The sequence below is a fragment of the Microtus pennsylvanicus genome, chromosome 6, assembly GCF_037038515.1.
Source record: "Microtus pennsylvanicus isolate mMicPen1 chromosome 6, mMicPen1.hap1, whole genome shotgun sequence".
In the NCBI taxonomy this organism is placed as follows: Eukaryota; Metazoa; Chordata; class Mammalia; order Rodentia; family Cricetidae; genus Microtus; species Microtus pennsylvanicus.
The window spans coordinates 26,850,746-26,871,387 of record NC_134584.1 but is presented as its reverse complement, the minus strand read 5'-3'; the positions used below and the strand labels follow the sequence as shown (position 1 = coordinate 26,871,387).

The following is a 20,642-nucleotide window of genomic DNA, read 5'->3' as shown; positions in this document are numbered from 1 at the left end:
CATCTGTAACAAGATCTGGTGCCCTCTTCTGGCCTTCAGGGATACATGTAGGCAGATGCTGTATACACAATTATTAAAAGATAAAAGAAAGTGAATGTAATGCCAATGTTGTGATGAGACACGATGGGTACGAATGTGTCACTTTGACCTCTTCTATTTTCTGCCCTTAGAAATCGCTAAATCTTTGACTAAATGCATGCATCACTTCAACACATTTGGAGGAAACCCCCTGGCCTGTGCCATTGGATCTGCTGTGCTCGAGGTCTGTCCTACCCCTCACACTACCTCCACTGATTGCATGCGCTAAGTAACTATTTTTAGGCTTGTCTGAACTCTGTCACATTGCCATGGTGAAGTAGAAATGTAATCAGTAATTCACCAGTTTAAATTTTGTCTCCGTTTATTAATCTCTGCCCCTCTTTTTAGAGATGACTTTGGGTTCTTAAAGTTCTCAATGAGAGGTAGTAGATAATCAACTTCACATGCATGGGAAATGTAAGAATTGCCCTGTCCATGGGATAATTTTTCTTGCTTTCTAGGTAGGATTTGTTGCAGTATAGGTTTTAACAGCTGTTCACCCATTTTAACTTAACCTTTGCCATTTACTATAGATGCTTTTCTTCCTTGTATTATCATAAATGAAAGAGTACAGAGAAACTACAGGTTTTAGCTGATTATATAAGGGTAATTCACCTAAAAACTGAAAAAAAAACAGAAAATATATGTTTAGTCCTATCACATTAACTCTGTATAATATTAGCCAATTTTGAAATAATTTTATTGTTTGAGAATGTCATAGGTGCATATACTGTGTTTTAATCAAATCCACTTCTTTGTCTCCCTTTTAATTACTTTCCCATACCCACCCACCACCTTTTGCTCCCAACTTCATGTGCTTTTCTCTTTTGTTAACCCACTGAGTCTATTTAGTGATGCCTGGATGTTTATGGGACCATGTTCTGGAGCATGGGTAGACTCTGAGGGAGCACTTTTCTGAAGAAAACTGACGCTCCCTCCCCAAGAGATCATTAATAGCTCCTCAAGGAGGAATGACATTTCCTGAGCTCCTCCTCCATCCATTCTGGATTTTCACTGGCTTCGTCATGTGCAGTCTCAGCCAGTGTGAGTTCAGGTGTGCAATGGCACTGTCATGGCAAGAAATACTGTTTCCCTAGCCGGGCGGTGGTGGCCCACGCCTTTAATCCCAGCACTCGGGAGGCAGAGGCAGGTGGATTTCTGGGAGTTCGAGACCAGCCTGGTCTACAAGAGCTAGTTCCAGGACAGGCTCCAAAACCACAGAGAAACCCTGTCTCGAAAAACCAAAAAAAAAAAAAAAAAAGAAGGAAAGAAAGAAAGAAAGAAAGAAAGAAAGAAAGAAAGAAAGAAAGAAATACTGTTTCCCTGCAGTATATGTTTCCTCTGGCTCTTACAGTCTGTTCACCAGAGTTTTGCAATGATCTCTGAACCTCCAGTGGAAGGGATGTGATACCAATGCCCCCACGAGAACTGAGCAAGCCACAGTCTCTTGTTCTCTATGTGTTGACCAATTATGGGTATTGATTGCCATATACAACACAAAGATGTTTCTCTGATGAAAGTGAGGAAACATTCTTCACGGTCCCTAGGAGAAATCCAAATCACTATTTTGCTAAATCAACTTAGTAATAAAGTGTCCCACATTCTTATTTTAACTATCCCATTATTCTGTTGAAAAAAAAAGTCCTCTTTATAAAATGTCCTTACCAAAATGTATAATGCCTTTTGCCTAAATAAGTACAACTTGTTTCTGAAAGAACATCCAAAGAGTTTTTTAAATTCAGTTTATATGAGGAGAAACTTGGCTAGGGTCAGAGGTCAGTACAAATCATCCCGCTATTTACACTTTTGTGTTTCTTATTTTGAACTATGACTATGACTCACCTACTCAAGAATTTTAAAAGTGTTTTGAGCAGAAATAAAGAAGTTAAAGCTATTATTGCTAATTAAATACTTTAAGATATGATTAAGTCATGAGATGTGAAAGAGTGGGTAGAAATTTGACATTCGTTTCTTGTTGTTGACATTGCCAACTTTTTCCTCTTATTGAAATTTTTTTTTTACATAATACATCCTGATTACATTTCCCTCCCTCTACTCCTCCCAGTTCCTCCCCATCTCCCCTCCTACCTGGTTCCACACCATTTCTGTCTCTCATTAAAAACACAAAGACTTCTAAGGGATAATAATAAAGTAAAATGTAATAAGATAAAACAAAATTTAACACATCAGAACTGAACAAACAGAAGAAAGAGAACCCAAGAAAAGACACAAGAAATAGATACAGACACATAAGAAATAGATACAGACATGTAGACCCACTCATTTGCACATTCAAGAATTCCATAAAAACACTAAACTAGAAGTCATTATACATACACTGCACACACACACACACATATGAAAGAGACCTGTAGGGTAAATGTGTGTGTGTGTGTGTGTGTGTGTGAGAGAGAGAGAGAGAGAGAGAGAGAGAGAGAGAGAGAGAGAGAGAGAGAGAAAGCTAAAAAAAAAAGGAAGAAGAGAAAAGCCCTGCCTGCCACAACAGAAGACAAGGACCCTCCAAAGATGCCATTGAGTTCACTTTCCATTGGCCACCTGCTGTTGAACATAAAGCCCATTATTAAGAGTTGTCTGTTTCCCCAGTGAGACTGTTTTGGAGAAAACTAAATTTTCATTTTCAAGTGGTTACCAACTGGAGATTGCTTCTCGGTTAGGAATAGGACACGTGTCCATTTCTTCCAGCTCTGGGAGCTCTAGGACTCCATCTGGTGCAGACCCATGCAGGCCCTATGCATGCTGCCTAACTCTCTGTGAGTTCAGATTGTAATGTTCAGGATTGTTTTAACTATCCTGGGTTTTGTTTTGGTTGTGTGTGTGTGTGTGTGTGTGTTTTCATATGAGACTGAGAATTGTCCTTTCAAGATCTGTAAATAATTGTGTTATAATTTTGATGGGATTGCATTGAATCTGTAGCTTCAATGTAGATTGCCAGATGGCCATCTTTATTACGTTAATCCTACTGATTCATGAGGATGGGAGATCTCTCCATTTTTTGACATCATATTCCATTTCTTTCTTCAAAGACTAAGTTTTTATCATACAAGTCTTTGACTTGTTTGGTTAGAGTTACTCCAAGGTAGCCTATATTATTTGAAACTATTGTGAAAGGTGTTGTTTCCCTGACTTCTTTCTCAGTCCATTTGTATACAGGAGGGCTACTGTTTGTTTTGTTTTCTTCTTTTGTTTTGTTTTAGTTAATTTGATATCTAACTACTTTGCTGAAAGAGTTTATTAGTTGTAGGAGCTCCCTAGTGGAATCTTTAGGATCCTTATGTATACTATTATATCATCTTCAAATAGAGATATTTCACTTCTTCCTCTCAATTTATATCATTTATATCCCCTTGATCTCTTTCTGTTGTCTTATTGCTCTAGCCAAGCTTTCAAGTACTTATTGATGAATAGGTATGGAGATAGTGGAAAACTTTGTCTTGTTTCTGATTTTAGTGGAAATGCTTTGAGTTTCTCTCCATCTAAATTGATGCTGGCTATAGGTTTACTGTAATTTGCCTTTATTGTATTGAGGCATGCCCCTTGTACCTATAATCTCCCCAAGACTTTTATCATGAAAGGGTGTTGGATTTTGTCAAAGGCCTTTCTGCACTTAATTAAATGATCATGTGGTTTTTGTCTTTCAGTTTGTGGTTTACATTCATCAGTTTTCATATATTGGACCATCCCTTATATCTCTGGGATGAAGCCTACTTGATCATGATTGTGGTGGTGTTTTATTTGTGCCTTAAAAAATAAAGCTTGCCTGAAGATCAGAGTGCAGAACTTGCCACACTAGTTAGCCATAGAGGCCGGACAGTGCTGACACACACCTCTAATTCCAGCCCTCAGGAGACAGAGGTAGATGAATCTCTGTGAGTTCAAGGCTATGTTAGGCTACACGAGACTGAATCAGTCTAAAAGAAAAACAGAGCCAAGTGGCTCATACCTTTAATCCCAGCACTAGGGAAGTAGAGATGGGAAGTGATATGGCTGGGCAGAGAGAGAAATATATAGCAGGAGAAGACAGGAGCTCAGGATTCAGACTGAGGTTTCATAGAGAAAGCATTCAGTCTGAGAACTTGTAGGGAAAGGATACCTCATTCGGTCTGAGGATTTCATAGAGGTAAGAACCTGTGGCTGACTACACTGTCTCTCTGATCTTTCAGCTTGCACCCCCTAATATTTGACTCCGGGTTTTTATTACTAAGATCAACTAGAATTCATGCTACACATGATAGATGATTTTTTTGATGTATTTTTTGATTCAGTTTGCCAGTATTTTATTGAGAATTTGTGCATCCATGCTCATAAGGGAAATTGGTCTATAATTTTCTTTCGTTGTTGGATCTTTATGTAGTTTGAGTATCAGGATAACAATAGCCTTGTAAAACAATTCAGGCAATGTTTCTTCTGTTTCTGTTTTTGTGGAATTGTTTGAGCAGTATTGGTGTTTTTTTTTTTGAAAGGCTGATAGAATTCTGCACTAAAACCCTCTAGCCCTAGGCTTTTTGTTTTGTTTTTCGTGGGGGAAATAACTTTTAATGACTGCTACTTCACTAAGGATTATATGTCCGTTGGAATTGCTTATCTAGTCTTGATTTAACTTTGGTAAGTGGTATGTATCAAGAAAATTACACATTTCTTTTAGATTTTCCAATTTGTTGAGCACAAGTTTTCAAAGTATTTCCTTATGAGTCTCTGTATTTCCTTGGTGTCTTTGATTTTGGCCCTTTTTCATCTCTAATTTTGTAAATTGCCTCTACAGGTGGGCAGGTTCAGGGAAATTGACTTCACCACGACTGTTTCGTTCCTTACAGCAGGTCTTCTGTGGTTCCCAGTTTGTCCACAACTGACTCTGTTCTAGGTCCTGTTTGCCTAGTTATAATGCTGCAAAGAGGACCGTGGGCACTTAGCTCTCTGTGCTTCTCAGTCAATCCTCCAATTGTGCCCTGTATGATTATGTCAGGATGTCTCTCAACAGGTGATTAAGGAAGAAAATCTACAGAAAAACAGTCAAGAAGTTGGTACCTACATGATACTCAAGTTTGCTGAGCTGCGGGAGGAATTCGACATCGTTGGGGATGTCCGAGGCAAAGGCCTTATGATAGGAATAGAGATGGTTCAAGACAAGGTAATACTCAACAGCTGTTTGGGTAGCTGCCTGGGGCCAGTGGCAGGTAATATAGACGCTAGTAGGGTCAGATGCATACATGTTATCCAAAACTAAGAAGCTGTGGATTACTATATGTAATGCACTTCTATGGCCCATGGGAATGGTGGGTAGGAAGTCCTGAGGGAACAGCAAACTGACTCATGGGGAGGAACCCTCCTCTACCTCAGAGGCTGACCTACAGGCAGGATCATGGCTTACACATCTAAAACACAGAAGTCACAGTCATGATGAGCCCTATGGCTGATCTGTGAAGGACACTGGGGAGACGGGAGCAGCAAAACCACCTGAAATGTATTAAGGAGGATTGGAAGAGATCCCAAGACAGTCACCCATAGCTCATTTTTAAAATGATCCACGCTAAGGCTTTCTAGTATACCAATTTGTCCTACCAGAAGGCCCTTGTCTTTGTAGTGTGAAAGGTCCCTGGATAATACAAAAACACTTAGGTTTGAAATGAATAAACTAGAGGGAAATAGTTGTGCTCGTAGACTGGAGATGCAGGGACACACAGAAATGATGCAAACTCCAGCCCAAAGTCACCAGAGTTGACGCAGCATGTCTGAGCCCCGAGTACAAGACCAACCTCAGTGCCTAGATACGTGGCATGCCCTCCTGGCTCCCAAGCACTTACGTTTCCTGACCCTAAGTGCTGGAGTCTTGGGGGAAGAGCAATTTCACAAACACAGACTTAGCTGCACACCAGCCCCACGGCCACGCTGTGGCCCGGGGAACACTTAGCTGCATTTGCTCTTTCGAAACTTCGAAGCCACTTCCTGGACCTTGGAATGAACTCTTCAGCTCCGCAAAGCACCATAAAGAGTTGAAAGGAATTTCAACACCACCAAAACAGATCCCAAATGAGGTATTAAAGGACCAACCCCCCAGGGTAGCCTTTAGCAGGGCCAGGATTCACTGACAGCCTGCATGGAATTTCATTTAGTCTTTGGGAATTTTTTGGATGAAAGAGAATAAAAACCAATACTTTTAATACCCACTCACCCCCCAAATCCTCAGGCTCAGTAATTAACAGCTTTATTTAATTAGGGAGATATTGGTTGCTTGAGTTTTGTTTTGTTGTGGTTTTTCCTGGGCCCCGTGCCTGGGGACATCATTCTTCAAACCATTGAAACACCAAATAAAAAACGATTTTTAATTTATTCCCAGATGAGCCGCCAGCCTCTTCCTAAAACTGAAGTGAATCAAATCCACGAGGACTGCAAAGACATGGGGCTCCTCGTGGGCAGAGGGGGCATTTTTTCTCAGGTAAGAGAAGGACTGCCTGTCAGGTAGGGTCTTCCTGGTGTGTCACTGTGCTAGGGGACCCAGCTGTACTTCCCCCATGTTCTGATTGATGCTCAGGAGAAATGGACAAGAGATAGCTGCTGCCACTAGAGGGGGATGTGGTAAAGTGATTCAGTTACCTTTTTTTTTTGTGGGGGCCAAAGAGAGACATTAGAAAGGCCACACAAACTAGACAACACGCAGCATGGATGATAACAGAGTTATAACATTCATGCAACTGATACATACATATGCACTGTATTGTGTATGAATTAGTTCTAACCCCTGAGAAAACAATCACAGTCATTCTTAACTCCTCTCTGAAGTCTGTGTGTGAATCGGCTCAGTTTTAGTGGCCACTACAGCAGACAGCAATCTAAGATCCACGGCTGCCCTCTATGATGCCAAAAAGAAAGATCAGAGACCATGCTAAACATGGTCCCTCGTACAGAGCTCAAGACCAGCCACGCAGTGTCCTTCACCCTCAGCAGGAATATTCTAAAAAAGGGTCACCCTTCCCACTTCCTGGAAGTTAAACCCATTCGACTGTCAGGACCCTGGTCTGACCCTGTACTACAAGAATGAGATGATGATGGTGTGGTGATGATGATGAGGATGGTGGTGGTGGTGATGATGATGATGGTGGTGGTGGTGATGATGATGGTGGTGGTGGTGGTGATGATGATGAGGATGGTAGTGGTGATGATGATGGTGGTGGTGGTGATGATGATGGTGGTGGTGATGATGATGAGGATGGTAGTGGTGATGATGATGGTGGTGGTGGTGGTGATGATGGTGGTGGTGGTGGTGATGATGATGAGGATGGTAGTGGTGATGATGATGGTGGTGGTGGTGATGATGATGGTGGTGGTGGTGATAATGATGAGGATGGTGGTGATGATGATGATGGTGGTGGTGGTGGTGATGATGATGATGGTGGTGGTGATGATGATGGTGATGGTGATGATGATGGTGGTGGTGATGATGATGGTGGTGGTGATGCACAATACCACCTGCCTCTAAATCCCTGCAGCATCAAATCCCTCCCCAGGAAGGGCTCCCATGATAGAGATTTAAGAATGAGAGTCACTTCTGTTCCCCATAATATTCTTTTTTTCTCTCTTTAATTTCCCCCATTTTAAAACATTTCCTTTCATGAAACATAATCATTGCACATATTTAGACAATCCACTGCAATGTTTTGATGTATGCATAATTTTATAAATTCAATATTCAATCATTCAAGAGATGATGCTTATCTATCCTCTCACGTATCATTTCTTTGTGATGAGAACATTCAAAGTTCCTTCTTCTTGACTTTCTTAGTTGGAGTTTTATTGCTCTGAAGAGACACTATGATCATGGCAACTCTTATAAAGGAAAACACTAAATTCGGGCTAGCTGGCAATTCAGAGGTTTAGTCTATAATCATCATGATGGGTAGCATCCAGGCAGACACAGTGCTGGAGAAGGAGCTGAGAGTTCTACATCCTGATCCATAGGCAGCAGACTGAGACATACTTCCTCCAACAAGGCCACACCTACTCCAACAAGACCACACCTCCTAATAGTGCCACTCCCTATGAACCAAGCATTCAAACACATGGGGGCCATTCCTATTCAAACCACTACATGGACTTTGAAATATACAGTGCATTGCTGATACGTTTAGCCAATATGGTGTGCAGAACAGCAGGCTTCTTTCTTCTAAATGCAATTTAATTTCTACCCTCTTTAAATTCCTCATTCTTCCCAGTGTCCTACTCCCTTCCTGGCTAACACAATGGATACTGAAAGATCCACTTCTTGCCTCTTGCTTGTCAGAGGAAATTGAAGCTATCAGACAAGATCCCTAAACAAACACTAGGAATGATTTTCTGGTCACATAAAATAGTATGCCCTAATTATTTAAATCTTCATTTATAAAGATATTGTAATTGTCTACTAGTATAGCTTTCCCTTCAAATTCATGTTAAGCAGCCAATGATACATAGTATAGTTTTCCCTTCAAATTCATATTAAGCAACCAATAATACACAGGGAATAAAAGCTACCATGATAAATGTCTTCAGATCATCTTCTTCATTGAGTTTATGGGAGAAAAGATAACACAGAAACACAGTACTGCAATACAATATATTAATCTCTCCTGCAGCTATAAAATGGGATGCTGTGGGAGGAGAGGGAATGGATGCTTAGGCCATTATTCTGGCTAACAGAGCCTTTGCTCACTGTACAGTTAGCCAAAGCATGAGGAAAAGAAGAGCAGAGTGCAAAGAGCTGTCCACACACAGGTGTGGCTGGAGCATCAGCTTGGTGTGATGACAGGGAAGAGCAAGAAGGCCTGTCACCCTGTCAGTCACTCCTCTTGACATGGTGTAGGTACTGACTCATAGTGCTCTCAACAAACCAGAAGCAACCAATACTATTATCACCCTTCCATTATAGATGAATAAAGAGAAGTACTTAGAAGTTAAGTAAATTGCCCAGATCATATAACTAGTGAGCGCAGTTTTGAGTCTGTCCTCTGAGACAAGATCAGAGACAGGGAGTCTGACGGGAACTGAGGATGCTTTCTGTGCTTCAACAGTGGCTGAAGGAATAAAAGATACACTCTAATGATATTTTGGGAGTGAACTGCTTAAGATTTGAGTCTAAAGAATAAGCAAGAGTGAAGGATGAAAACCTCATGTCAGAGTTGCTTCAGGTGGGCATGAATGCATTCATCCTTAAACATGCTTCATTTAAGGCATTTATCGGCACCTAGTTTGGTATTTGAGTATGTGGTTAAGTGGGAAAGATGGGGTTTAAGATTATAATTTAGGGTTGTCAACATGCAAATAGTAAAATGAGGAAAACTAGGGAAGTCTAATGTCCCAGTGAGAAGCTCGGCGATGTTAAGACAGAAACTTGGGGGAGAACTCTCTTTAGTAGACAGAAGGGAAGGGGAGGAAAGGGGAGTTAGGAAAGGGTCAATGGTGTGCTGAGAGTTTAGAGGAATGTGGGATTATAGAAGCAGAAGACAAGATCATTTACAGCATTAATCAGCACTGAGACGTGGCCACATGAGCAAAGCAACAGCAGCCTAGAAACGTGTGCAAAATGAGGGGCAAGAGAGAGGGTAGATCAGTTGACTTTGTTCTCCCAGCTGTGAGGCAACAGAAGGAAGGGACCCGACTGAAGTGATGGGTGAGAAAATAATGAAGGAACGAGGAGCCCCAAATTCTTATGAAAACGGTGGGCACAATGGGAAACAACAGTTGGCTTATTCGGGCATTGACCTTGAACATGAGTAGATTCAGAACAGTGGGAATTGGGAAAACTGATGTTTTGTGAGGGCAGAAACGGAGCATTCGGGAGGTGGCAAAGTAAGATCTCAGAGTGGATGGAAGAAGGGCAAGCAGGTCAACAGATGGCAAAAAGGAAAATCTCAAAGCAAGGTGATAAGAGGATCTGTGTAAAGACTTAAAGGTGAAAGAGCCCGGGAGGGAAGAGGAAGAAGGCAACCTGGTGAGAGAAATGTCAGAAATATGATAAATAAATTAAAATAAAGCTTTGGATTCTTGGTCTAGCCCATCTGCGGAAGTCCCATTTGAGTCTCTGATGATTTTCCTCTCCTCCTCAGACGTTCCGCATCGCACCCCCCATGTGCATCACGAAGCAGGAAGTGGACTTTGCATTTGAAGTATTTCGCACTGCCTTAATTCAACACATGGAGAGAAGATCTAAGTAGATTCCTATGAAAGAAGAGCCATGAGCCTCAAGACTTTCTCAGCTATGTGCAGGGAGGAATGCAAAGAATGTTGAAACCACACTTAGTAGATGAAAAACTACAGTTCTCCATAGTAATTGTAAAAGACCCGTGGACACTGGCCATAATTGTCAATGAAGCCCCTCTTCTCCTGAGAATCCCATCCTTCAGGGACAGTGCTGTGGGACAATGGTCTTGGACCCTGTAAAGATTTCTCACTTGTATTGGCTTAATAAAGTGCTGATTGGCCAGTAGCCAGGCAGGAAGTATAGGTGGGGTGACCAGAACAGGAGAATTCTGGCAAGAAAAAATGTTCGGTCTGCAGTCGTCACCCAGACATAGAGGAAACAAGATGAAAACGCCTCACTGACAAGAGGTACCAAGCCATATGGCTAACACAGACAAGAATTACAGGTTAATGTATGATTTAAGAGTTAATACAAAGCCTGAGTTAATAGGCCAACCAGTTTATAATTATTATAGACCTCTCTGTGTTTCTTTGGGACTGAACGTCTGCAGGACTGGGCTGGACAGAAACTTCAGTCAACAAAACAGTGTCTATCCCTGGCTCACAGAATAAGTCCTAATTTGTGTAGATTAGCCTGTGTTGTTTTCCATTGCATTTACTAGTTTGTAAATGAATACAAGGCTTGGATGTTGCCAAGGAATCCTGAAGGAAAACCTTTCTATGCTAACACCTCTGGGGAAGCATGTTTTCATCCTTCAAGCTTCCTGTCACACTGAAAATGCTGCCTCTCGTGATGGGATTTCTCAATTCATACCAGGCATTTGGGAGCCATGAAAATAAAGCCTGGTCACTATGCTATATCTGGAAAGTGGTTGAAAGCTGAGTGGTTGGTGCTGTCAATGAATTACTGACCACAAACCTTGGAGCCATCCTATCTCAGGGTTTTTTGACTTATAAAATAACAATTTCATGTGCTTCTTAAGACTTTAACTGTTTTCCATTATTTCAGTCTGAGGGCATCTTGGAAATAATGCAGAAAATACCTTAGGGTAACAGCTGCACTCCAAACTCCCTAGAAATACCTATCAGAGCTTATTTTTCCTCTCTCTTATCCCGCCATCATCTCATCTTCATCTAAACCCTTATTTCTACTATTGTTCTACTACTGCAAATGCATACCTAATTCTCCAAACTCTAGTCATTAGTATATACAGTCATACATATTCTTTCCTATAGGTGTTATCTGAGTCTTAGAAGTGGCAACAACGTTTTTTAATTTGATATACTCATCGAGATGTACTCAACAGTAAACACCATATAATTACCATAAATGAGAAATATACTACTTACAAAAAGTAACCATGAAAACAGATCAAACAAGGCTTGAGTATCCAGACTATAAGGAAAGGAGCTAATCCTAGTTTGATTGCTAGAGAAATAAAGGTTGTTATTATGATGAGGTTGTTAGTTTCAGGTTGGAACATTCATGTCACACAAATACAGGGACTTCTGTTGTATTGCCCACATGTGTTAGTGGGCACTTAAGATCTAGTCCTGGATAGGCAGAGAAGAGAATCCCTGGGACTCACTCTCCAGTCAACCTAGCCAAATTGGCAAATCCCCAAATGGTAAGAGGTCCCGTCTCAAAGAGCGAGGTGGAGAGCCCTAAGGAATAATACCCCAGGCTGACCTCTGGCTCCTTCACTCATATGCGCGCGCGCGCGCGCACACACACACACACACACACACACACACACACACACACACACACACAGTTAGTCAATCCTGTTCCTAGGAGATACCATTTACAAATGATTGCAGCCCAAGAATTCCTTTAAAAGAACATTAGAGTATATGAAGCCTATTAAAATAATACTGGCAAACCAACCGAGACCCTGGCCTAAACAAAAGTCAAAGGACATCTGAAAGAACTAACTCAATCACCATGTGATTGGATGTATATTTAAAAGTATGTCCCAGTTTGAAGCCGTGTCCTGATTGTCTTGTTTTTCTGTGATGTCTCTTCTAACACATCCTACATCTTGCTACCAGATTTATGTCCAACCGGCATCGACTTAAACATAGCATTTCCTAGTGCAAAGCCTTCTACCTCCTCCATAGTATCCCTCAGACAAAGTGAAAGCCACTTAGCACGAAACTCTATGCTCTTTCAGAATCCAAGAAGAGCAAATACCAGAAATGTTCAATCTGACACTATGGAAAGCTTTTGGGGGAAATTCCACTCCAAGACCCCTCCTCCATTTTTCTCCAAAACCCGCTGCATCTCAGAAAGCCATCCAAATGATACACCTCTCCCAGAGATGCTCAAGACCACTCCCACAGGGTATTTAAGCTGCCCCCCAGAAAACAGACACATGACATCGTTTTCTGGTCTTCCTTTCCCATCTCCTCTCTGAGGGGCTGGAGAGCATCCATGAGCATTGTATTCATTAAACCTGGGCTTTTTCTAATTTGGTTTGATTTGGTCTGATTTGGATTGTTGCATTGGTGGAGAGGCTTGTCAGAGTGCAGAAAAACTTTTCAGGAAGGCCATTGGATTAAGAGAGCAAAGAATTTGCATTCTCGGCTTGGTTCTTCTGCTTAATGTGCTATAAATGACTTTGAAGAAGCCTTTTAACCTTTCTTAGCCCAGTTTCTTCCTAAGCGTATTAACTTACCATTGTTATCTTCAGATAACCTCAGGAGTGAAGTGAATCAGTGGATATAAAACTCTGAACTGATGAACGCTGCAAAAGAGAAATTCCTTCCCTTCACCCTATATTTCCCCTCTCCTTCACTAGTAATGTTTCTCCAGGAAGAGTTTCTGTGTCCTGTTTATACTTCCTTTCCTCCCAGCCAACACCAGTCACCAGGGTCTGTTGGACTTCCCACACCAAGGGTCTCTTTCTTGCCACCCATTCCTTGGAAACAGCCTTATGAATAGATCACATAATTGACTTCTTTATGGCTAAAAATATCTCCTTCACAAGTTGTTTATCCTAACCAGCTTCTTGCATAATTCCTTTCCAGGATTCTGAAATATGGTTCTTGTCCTTCAAATGGTTCTTTTCTTGTTTCTTCTCTCGAGAGATCTCAACCTGATAATCATGTCCTGGCCTCACGTGGCTTTCTTGGTCTCTTTCCTAGACAGACCTCCACTTGGTGATCATGTCCTGAGTCATGATCTCTACTGCCGTGCTGTATTCTCTCCCTGTAAACAGCATATCCATGTCTGAAACGTTGAAGTATTTTAACTGCGCTGATGACTTTTAAATCCCATAATGTTCTCTGAGCTCCAACTCCAAGATGACAGCTTTCTGGATTCTTCCACTTGGAAACCACAAGAACATTATAAATTCTAAGTCTCTCTCTTCTGTCAAACCTTGTTTATTAGTAGTCTCCTTTTCAACTTGGGTTCCTAATTTAGGTCTTCAATTTTTCTTTCTCCAAGTTATCCTTTAGCTCTTTGATTGATTAAATTTCATCAATGCTTTCTCCAATATAACTTTTTCAACATGACACATTTATGTCAAAATTGTCCTTAATTTGGGCAGTCATATTTGCTGAACAATTTAATCTACCTCTTAACTGGTACACCTGGGTTAGGGTAGACTTTTGTCCTTGCTTTTCCTCTGGGGGCCGCCCTTCATTTTTCAATACTGTGAAGCATGATTGGTAGTGAAGAGGAATTTCTGGAGAGCTAGAGTGATGAGCTGAAGCTTCAAAGCCCTCCCCTATCTATTCTCTATACCAGTAATAAAGATACTCACTCAACTCGTGAACAGTTTATGTCTCTTGTCTCTCAAAGCTTTTGAGAGCTCCCTTCTATTCGTGGAATAAAGTCCAAACTCCTTTTGTTTTCTTTTCTTTCTTTTCCTTTTTCTTTTTGTTTTTTGAGACAGAGTTTCTCTGTGTAGCTCTGGTTGTCCTAGAACTTGGCCGTGTAGATCAGACTGGCCTCAAATTCACAGAGACCCACCTGCCTCTGCCTCCAAAGTACTAGGTCTAAAGGCGTGAGCCACCACCACCCAACCAAACTCCTGCTGAACAGCTTTCCACACACTTGCATGAAACCATCTTATTGCTTTATCTCCACCATTCCTATTGCATCATGAAACATAACCTGGGGGCTGTGTTCACTGAAATGCCCTTTCCCCCTCTTCTTCAGTGGAAAATATGGGATCCGAGAGTTCAGACAAGAAAGTAATGCTTCCCTCCTATCCCTAACACTACTTTTCCGAGTGAAAAGAGGGCACTATTGAAAATAAAATACGGTAGCCATTAGATATTAGTAGAATTTGAAGACAAAACAATGAAACTCACTTTAAGGCCAAGAGCAATAACAAATCTGTTTTTTTTTTCCTCAGACTGGGACCCCTACAGGTTACAGAATAATATATAATATGCACAATTTTTATCCCTCCCATTTTCTGGGCAGGGGAGTTGAAGGATCTAGTCATTCAGATAAAGTCATGGAGTACATTCCTTGTGGCTTTCTGAACCCCACAGAATGATGTATATACTTCTCAGTATACTCTACGAATCTCCCACCTCCACTTACAAGGAATCATTTTTTTATTACCTTTTGTTTTGTTATTTTGTTTTGCTTTGGTTTTTGTTGTTCTGATAGAATAGAACACTTGAGACTAGACAGTTTATAAAGAAAAGAAGCCAACTTGAGTTCACAGTACTTGAGAATGGAAAACACAAGGTCAGGAAGCTTATGTGATGAAGATGTCTTCAAATCACAGAGAAAAGAAAGAGGCACTTGATGTACATAGAAGAGAAAACAGACGAGTAGAATTTACTTTATCACGATGGCAGTAATTAACCCAGCCTGGGAAGAAAACAGCCTCACAAGACAAAAGCGGGTATCTATTCATGGGGGTTTACCCCTCATGACCCAACCTCTGCCACAATGGAGACAAAACATATTCAAATCCTAACACAAAGCCAACAATGCCATTCCAAAAGGTATCCAGGTGCTGGGCTCTATGTCCAGGCTTTCCAGGGTGCATGGATCTACCCAGCTCCCTGAGGACCAGGAGAAAATGTAACTCTTTCTTGAGAAGAGATGAAGGTGCCTACACATCACAGGCCTGGAGCAGGAAGGGCATAACTCGGTGCCTGAGAGCATGAACGGCCAACCATTCCTCTTCCTGGTTTATAAACATGAAGGCATCTTTCTTTGTTCCATTTGGAGTCGTGGGCAGGAGTTTAGCACCACCATGTTTCTCCCTTCCATTTTCTGCTCTACCCACAGAATGTGGGATACTAGCCAGCTTGCATAAGACAAGTGCTTAGACTCTTGCCAACTCTTTTTATCCTTTTCCTGTTAAAACAGCCTTACGTGAAGATAACAAATACTTGGCTCAAGTAAACTTCTTTCCACGGGTGAAAATGATTGATGGTTAAGCATGTGATTAGAATACACTGGTAAAATCTTAGCAACTGTTTTAGTTGGAATACGAATCCATTAAAAAAGGAGTAAGGTTTTAAAATCACACCAAGTTTGGGTTATAGCATTAATGATCAGAATTATTGTGAAACAACATCTACAAACAGGTGACAAAATAATAAACTGCACTCCTGTTTGGAGAGTAAAAATCCCATTCGTAGATCAGTGCAGCACTTAGCTTTCCAGTAGATTTGCTTCTCAGTATTCTTAGGGGATTGTCTCCAGGGCCTTCTGTAGATGCCAAACATGAGAACACTTGTTCTATACAGTCTAGAGAATGAATGACTTTATTAAATATATAGCAAGTAAAAATGAAAACATATCAAGCAGCACATAAATAGAAGCAGCAAACAGATAGCAAAATAGATTCTTATGGCATCCATCAGAGATGATGGGAAGAGCCTGATTCAAAGAGCAAACAGAAGCAGCAGCATCAAACCATGGGCTCACGGTAAGTCAAACTGCCTGGGGAAGTTGAGGCAGGCAGCTGGAGTTTCTGACTGAGCTCTTTATGAATGAACTTGCAACTTCTCTTTGCCCCAAGAGGCATTTCTATGCTCATAGAATAAACAATGGTAATCTGGGCTGGAAACAATTTACCTTTTAACTGTTCTTTTTATTGTTTTTATAGAGCTATACATTTTATCTGTTCCCCTCCCTTCCTCCCCTCTCCCATTCTACCCTCTCTCAAGGCCCCCATGCTCCCAATTTACTCAGGAGAACTTGTCTGTTACTCCTTCCTATGTAAAATCCTCTTTTTTATCTAGGTTCTCTAGGATTATAGACTATAGGCTGGTTTTTCTTTGTTTTATAACTAAAAGCTACTCATGAGAATATACATATTATATTTGTCTTTCTGGAACTGGGTTACATCACTCAATATGTTTTTTTTCTAGATCCATCCATTTGCCTGCAAATTTCAAGATGTCATTATTTTTCAGTGCTGATTAGTACTCCATTGTGTAAATGTACCACATTTTCTTTACCCATTCCTTGGTTGAGGGTTCCAGGTTCTGGCTACTATGAACATAGTTGAGCACATGCCCTTGCAGTAGCACAGACACTGAGAGCAACAATTAATAAATGGGACCTCCTGACATTGAGAGCTTTTGTAAAGCAAAGGATCCAGCCTACATAATGAGAAAAGATCTTTATCAACCCCACATCAGACAGAGGACTGATACCCAAAATATACAAAAAACTCAAGAAACTTGACATCAAAATAACAAAAAATCTAATCCTAAACAGAGAACCTCAACAGACAAATGTCAAATGACCGAAAGACACTTAAGCATTAAGGAAATGTTCAACATCCTTAGCCATCAGAGAAATGCAAATCAAAACACCTCTGAGATTCCATCTTACACCTGTCATAATGACCAGGATTAAAAACACTGATGACATCTTATGCTGGAGAGAACGTGGGGTAGGGGGAATACTCCTCCATTTCTGGTAGGAGTGCAAACTTGTACAGCTGCTTTAGAAATCAGTATGGCAATTTCTCAGAAAATTAGGAAACAATCTACTGCAAGACCTAGCAATACCACTTTTGGGTATATACCCAAAGGATGCTCAATCATACCTTTTAGCTGTTCTTAAAAATACAATGTGTTCAGCATCCTTAGCTGTTGGCTGTTTTTTTCCACCCACCATTACAGAGCCAGGGGCAAGCCTGACCCAGGGCAGGAAGTTTATAGGACTCTTGTTAAACATGTCTGAGTCTGAGACAAAGGAAGGCCTCTGCTTTGATGACGTAAGCAACATATGACAACTTCCCAACATAATGTATATTATGACGCATGAATCCTTTATCTAAACAGGCATGCATAGAATTTGTATATATATCCTTCAAACATACAACTTAAATCACAATGTTTTTTATAATACATAATACACCATAAATTTTAGTATTGCTTATGGAATCATTACAAAGAATATGTATCTGTCTGTGATGGCTACTTTGGTTTTAACTAAAACCTAAAAAGGACTGGGAACACCTGTGAGGGATTTTTGCTTAGATAAATCATTCAGCCTTTAACAGCTGAGCCATCTCTCCAGTCCTGAAAGATTCACTTCTAATATGGATCTTTGAGTCGGGAAACCATACCTTTAATCCAGATCTTTTGGGATGCAGAGACCCACCTCCAGTCTGGGCCACACCTTCTGCTGGAATCCTATATAAAAAACATGGAAGAGGACAACCTCCTTTGTTTGCTCGCTCTTGGCCTTGCTAGCAAGTCCATTCCTTCACTGTCATTAAAGTCTGCTTCTTCATGATTCCAGCATATACTGAAGACCAGCTGAGGTATCTAGCATCATAGACTGAATAACTACTGGAGTCTCAGACCTTCCATTAATAGGCAGCCTTTGTTGCATTAGCTGCACCACAGTTTGTAAGCCATTCTAATATATATATTCTATATATAATATATAATTATAATATATATATTCTTTCTATAAGTCCTATTACTCTAGAAAATTCTGACTAACAAAATGCCCACTCCAGAAAGCTTTTTCCAGATGCATTTGGTCTACAGTTGGCTAAATTCATGAATGAGGAACCCCAGGACCTGGCTGGAAAGCCAACTGCAACCCACATTATCATTAGAAGACATCTGTGAACTTTAGGAGGGTTAGATTTCTCAGGCATCCTGAAATCGTAGTCAGAACTCACCTTTTCTGCGAAGAGCAACACAAGATGACAGAAAGCATTTGCCTCTTCATCATCAAAGTGTCACCAGAAAAGATTCACAAGCATCACTTGCCAGTAGCTTTGAATGACTGCTGGGCCATAAGAAGTTTACGCTTGGATTTTGTCTTAGTCAGCGTTCTATTGCTAAGAAGCGAGCCATAGCCATAGCAACTCTTACAAAAGGAAATATTTCATTGGGGCTGGCTTACAGGTTTAGTTCAATTATATCATGGTCAGAAGCATGGCAACATGAAGGCAGAATTAGTGCTGGAGAGGCAGCTGAGGGTTCTACATCTGCATTCAACGGCAGCAGGAAGAGAGACTGAGCTACTGGGCCTGGCTTGAGCTTCTGAAACCTCAAAGCCCAGCTCCCTCCAACAAGGACACAGTTCCTCCAACAAGGCCACGCCTCCTAATAGAGCCATTCCCTAGGGGCCTATGGGGGCCATTTTCATTCAGACCAAGACAGATACTTAAAGTGAAAGTATAATCAGCAAACATGGCATCATTTGTCCCATTAAAATGGTGATAGAGAGCCGGGCAGTGGTGGCGCACGCCTTTAATCCCAGCACGCGGAGGCAGAGGCAGGCAGATCTCTGTGAGTTCGAGACCAGCCTGGTCTACAAGAGCTAGTTCCAGGACAGGCTCCAAAGCCACAGAGAAACCCTGTCTCATAAAACAAAAAAACAAACAAACAAAAAAAGTAAATAAAAAATAAAATGGTGATAGATAACAACAAGGACTGGGAACTGGAATCCACTGACGTTCAGATTGACAGACGGACGAATGCTGCCTAGTATGAGCCACGGCGAAAGAGATCCAGCAGCTGTCTCTTTCCGACAGCCTTGCAGCTTTCACATGCTGTGATTTAGTCTTTCACGCTGAATGGCTTAACAGTACATAGACAAGCCCCAAAAGGAGCAGACATTCTTAAGTAAGCCATTTTTTAAAAGACTTCTTTTTCCATAATCTCTTGGGTTAAAGTTATGAAATATAAAAATGTTCAAGGAGGTTTACTATGCTCCTGTGAGATGTGAGGTGAAACCTTGAGACTTCAGCAGACAGAGATTTTTCCCTGTAGAAAAATTTTAAAAAAAGGTATAATTGCCTTTGTCATCAGGTTGCCAGGGGAAACATGAGAATATTAATGTTTCCTGAAGTCTCCTCTCCATGGGACTAGAGGTCAGCAAGGAGGAGGAGGATGTGTGTCTCATACAACTTGGGGAAAAAAAGATGACAGAATTTCAACAAAAGAAAGGCCCACTGATTTAAGTTGAGTGAAGCCAAAGAAACAAAAGGCTTAATGATCATAATTCCTTTGGGTTTAGGGAAGAGAAAGGAGATGATTCGAGGTCGGGTTGGTGGTGGATGCAGAGTGTTTCCTAGCCCTGAATGAACTGGGAAAGTGATCCAGGACGGAGAGCTGCCATAACAGAGATCTCAGAACACAGTGTAATCAAGAACAAGACAGGGCACAGCAGACAGCAAAGACTGAAAAAACACAATTTAATTAGATGGGACAGCATGCCACAGATGGAGAAGCTGTTTAAGCTCTCTTCCACGTGATTTATTTTGAGTAAATTAAACTCTCTTAGCTGTAACTTTCTCATGTTCCATTAGAAAAAGAGGGCAATGTACCTCCATGAAAATTTAGAAAATTTGATTAAGAAAATATGTGGATTGGTGATGATCAGTAGTTAACTCCACAGGGTTTGCTTTTTGTGCTTGTTTGTTCCTTTGTCTTTTCTACTTCTATTATTTCTCTTTCAGCACTTGGCATTGGCCCTGTGTCTTAGGCTTTTCATTTCAGCAAAGAGAAACCATGATCATGGCAACTCTTCTAAGGAAAACATGTATTTGAGGGGCCTCGCTTGCTTACAGTTTCAGAAGTTCATTTCATGATCATCATGGTGAAAGCAGTGAAAGCATGGCGGTGTGCAGGCAGATGCTCGCTGAGAGTCCTACATCTTGTGGGCAATGGGAAGCCAACTGAGACACTGGGCAGTATCCTGAGCATAGGAAATCGCAAAGCCCGCCCCCACAGGAACATGCCTCCTCCAATAAGACTATGGCCACTCCAGCAAATTAATGCCTCTTATTCTACTCCGTATGAGATTATGGTGTCCAATTACCTTCAGACTTTGCTTGTGTATAATTATTTTCTCCTTCGCTGAACTCTAGGCTGTTGATAGGTTATTCATCTTGTCCTTGTGTATTTAGTGCCTA

General features: G+C 41.1%; 1 protein-coding gene across 5 annotated transcripts in view; it reads left to right on the top strand.

Annotated features, from left to right (window-relative positions):
* Agxt2 (alanine--glyoxylate aminotransferase 2) overlaps positions 1-10,780 on the top strand; it is a 42,083-nt gene extending 31,303 nt beyond the window's left edge. For 3 of the 5 annotated variants that reach the window (XM_075977809.1, XM_075977805.1, XM_075977806.1), the window contains 4 exons: positions 171-262; positions 5,075-5,224; positions 6,431-6,529; positions 10,173-10,780. In XM_075977809.1, the coding sequence (XP_075833924.1) occupies positions 171-262; positions 5,075-5,224; positions 6,431-6,529; positions 10,173-10,280 (449 nt within the window). In that variant the 3' untranslated portion in view covers positions 10,281-10,780. The remainder of the gene's footprint in view (positions 1-170; positions 263-5,074; positions 5,225-6,430; positions 6,530-10,172) is intronic. The other 2 variants (XM_075977808.1, XM_075977810.1) reach the window with 2 other exon arrangements.
* The last annotated feature ends 9,862 nt before the right edge of the window (positions 10,781-20,642 follow it).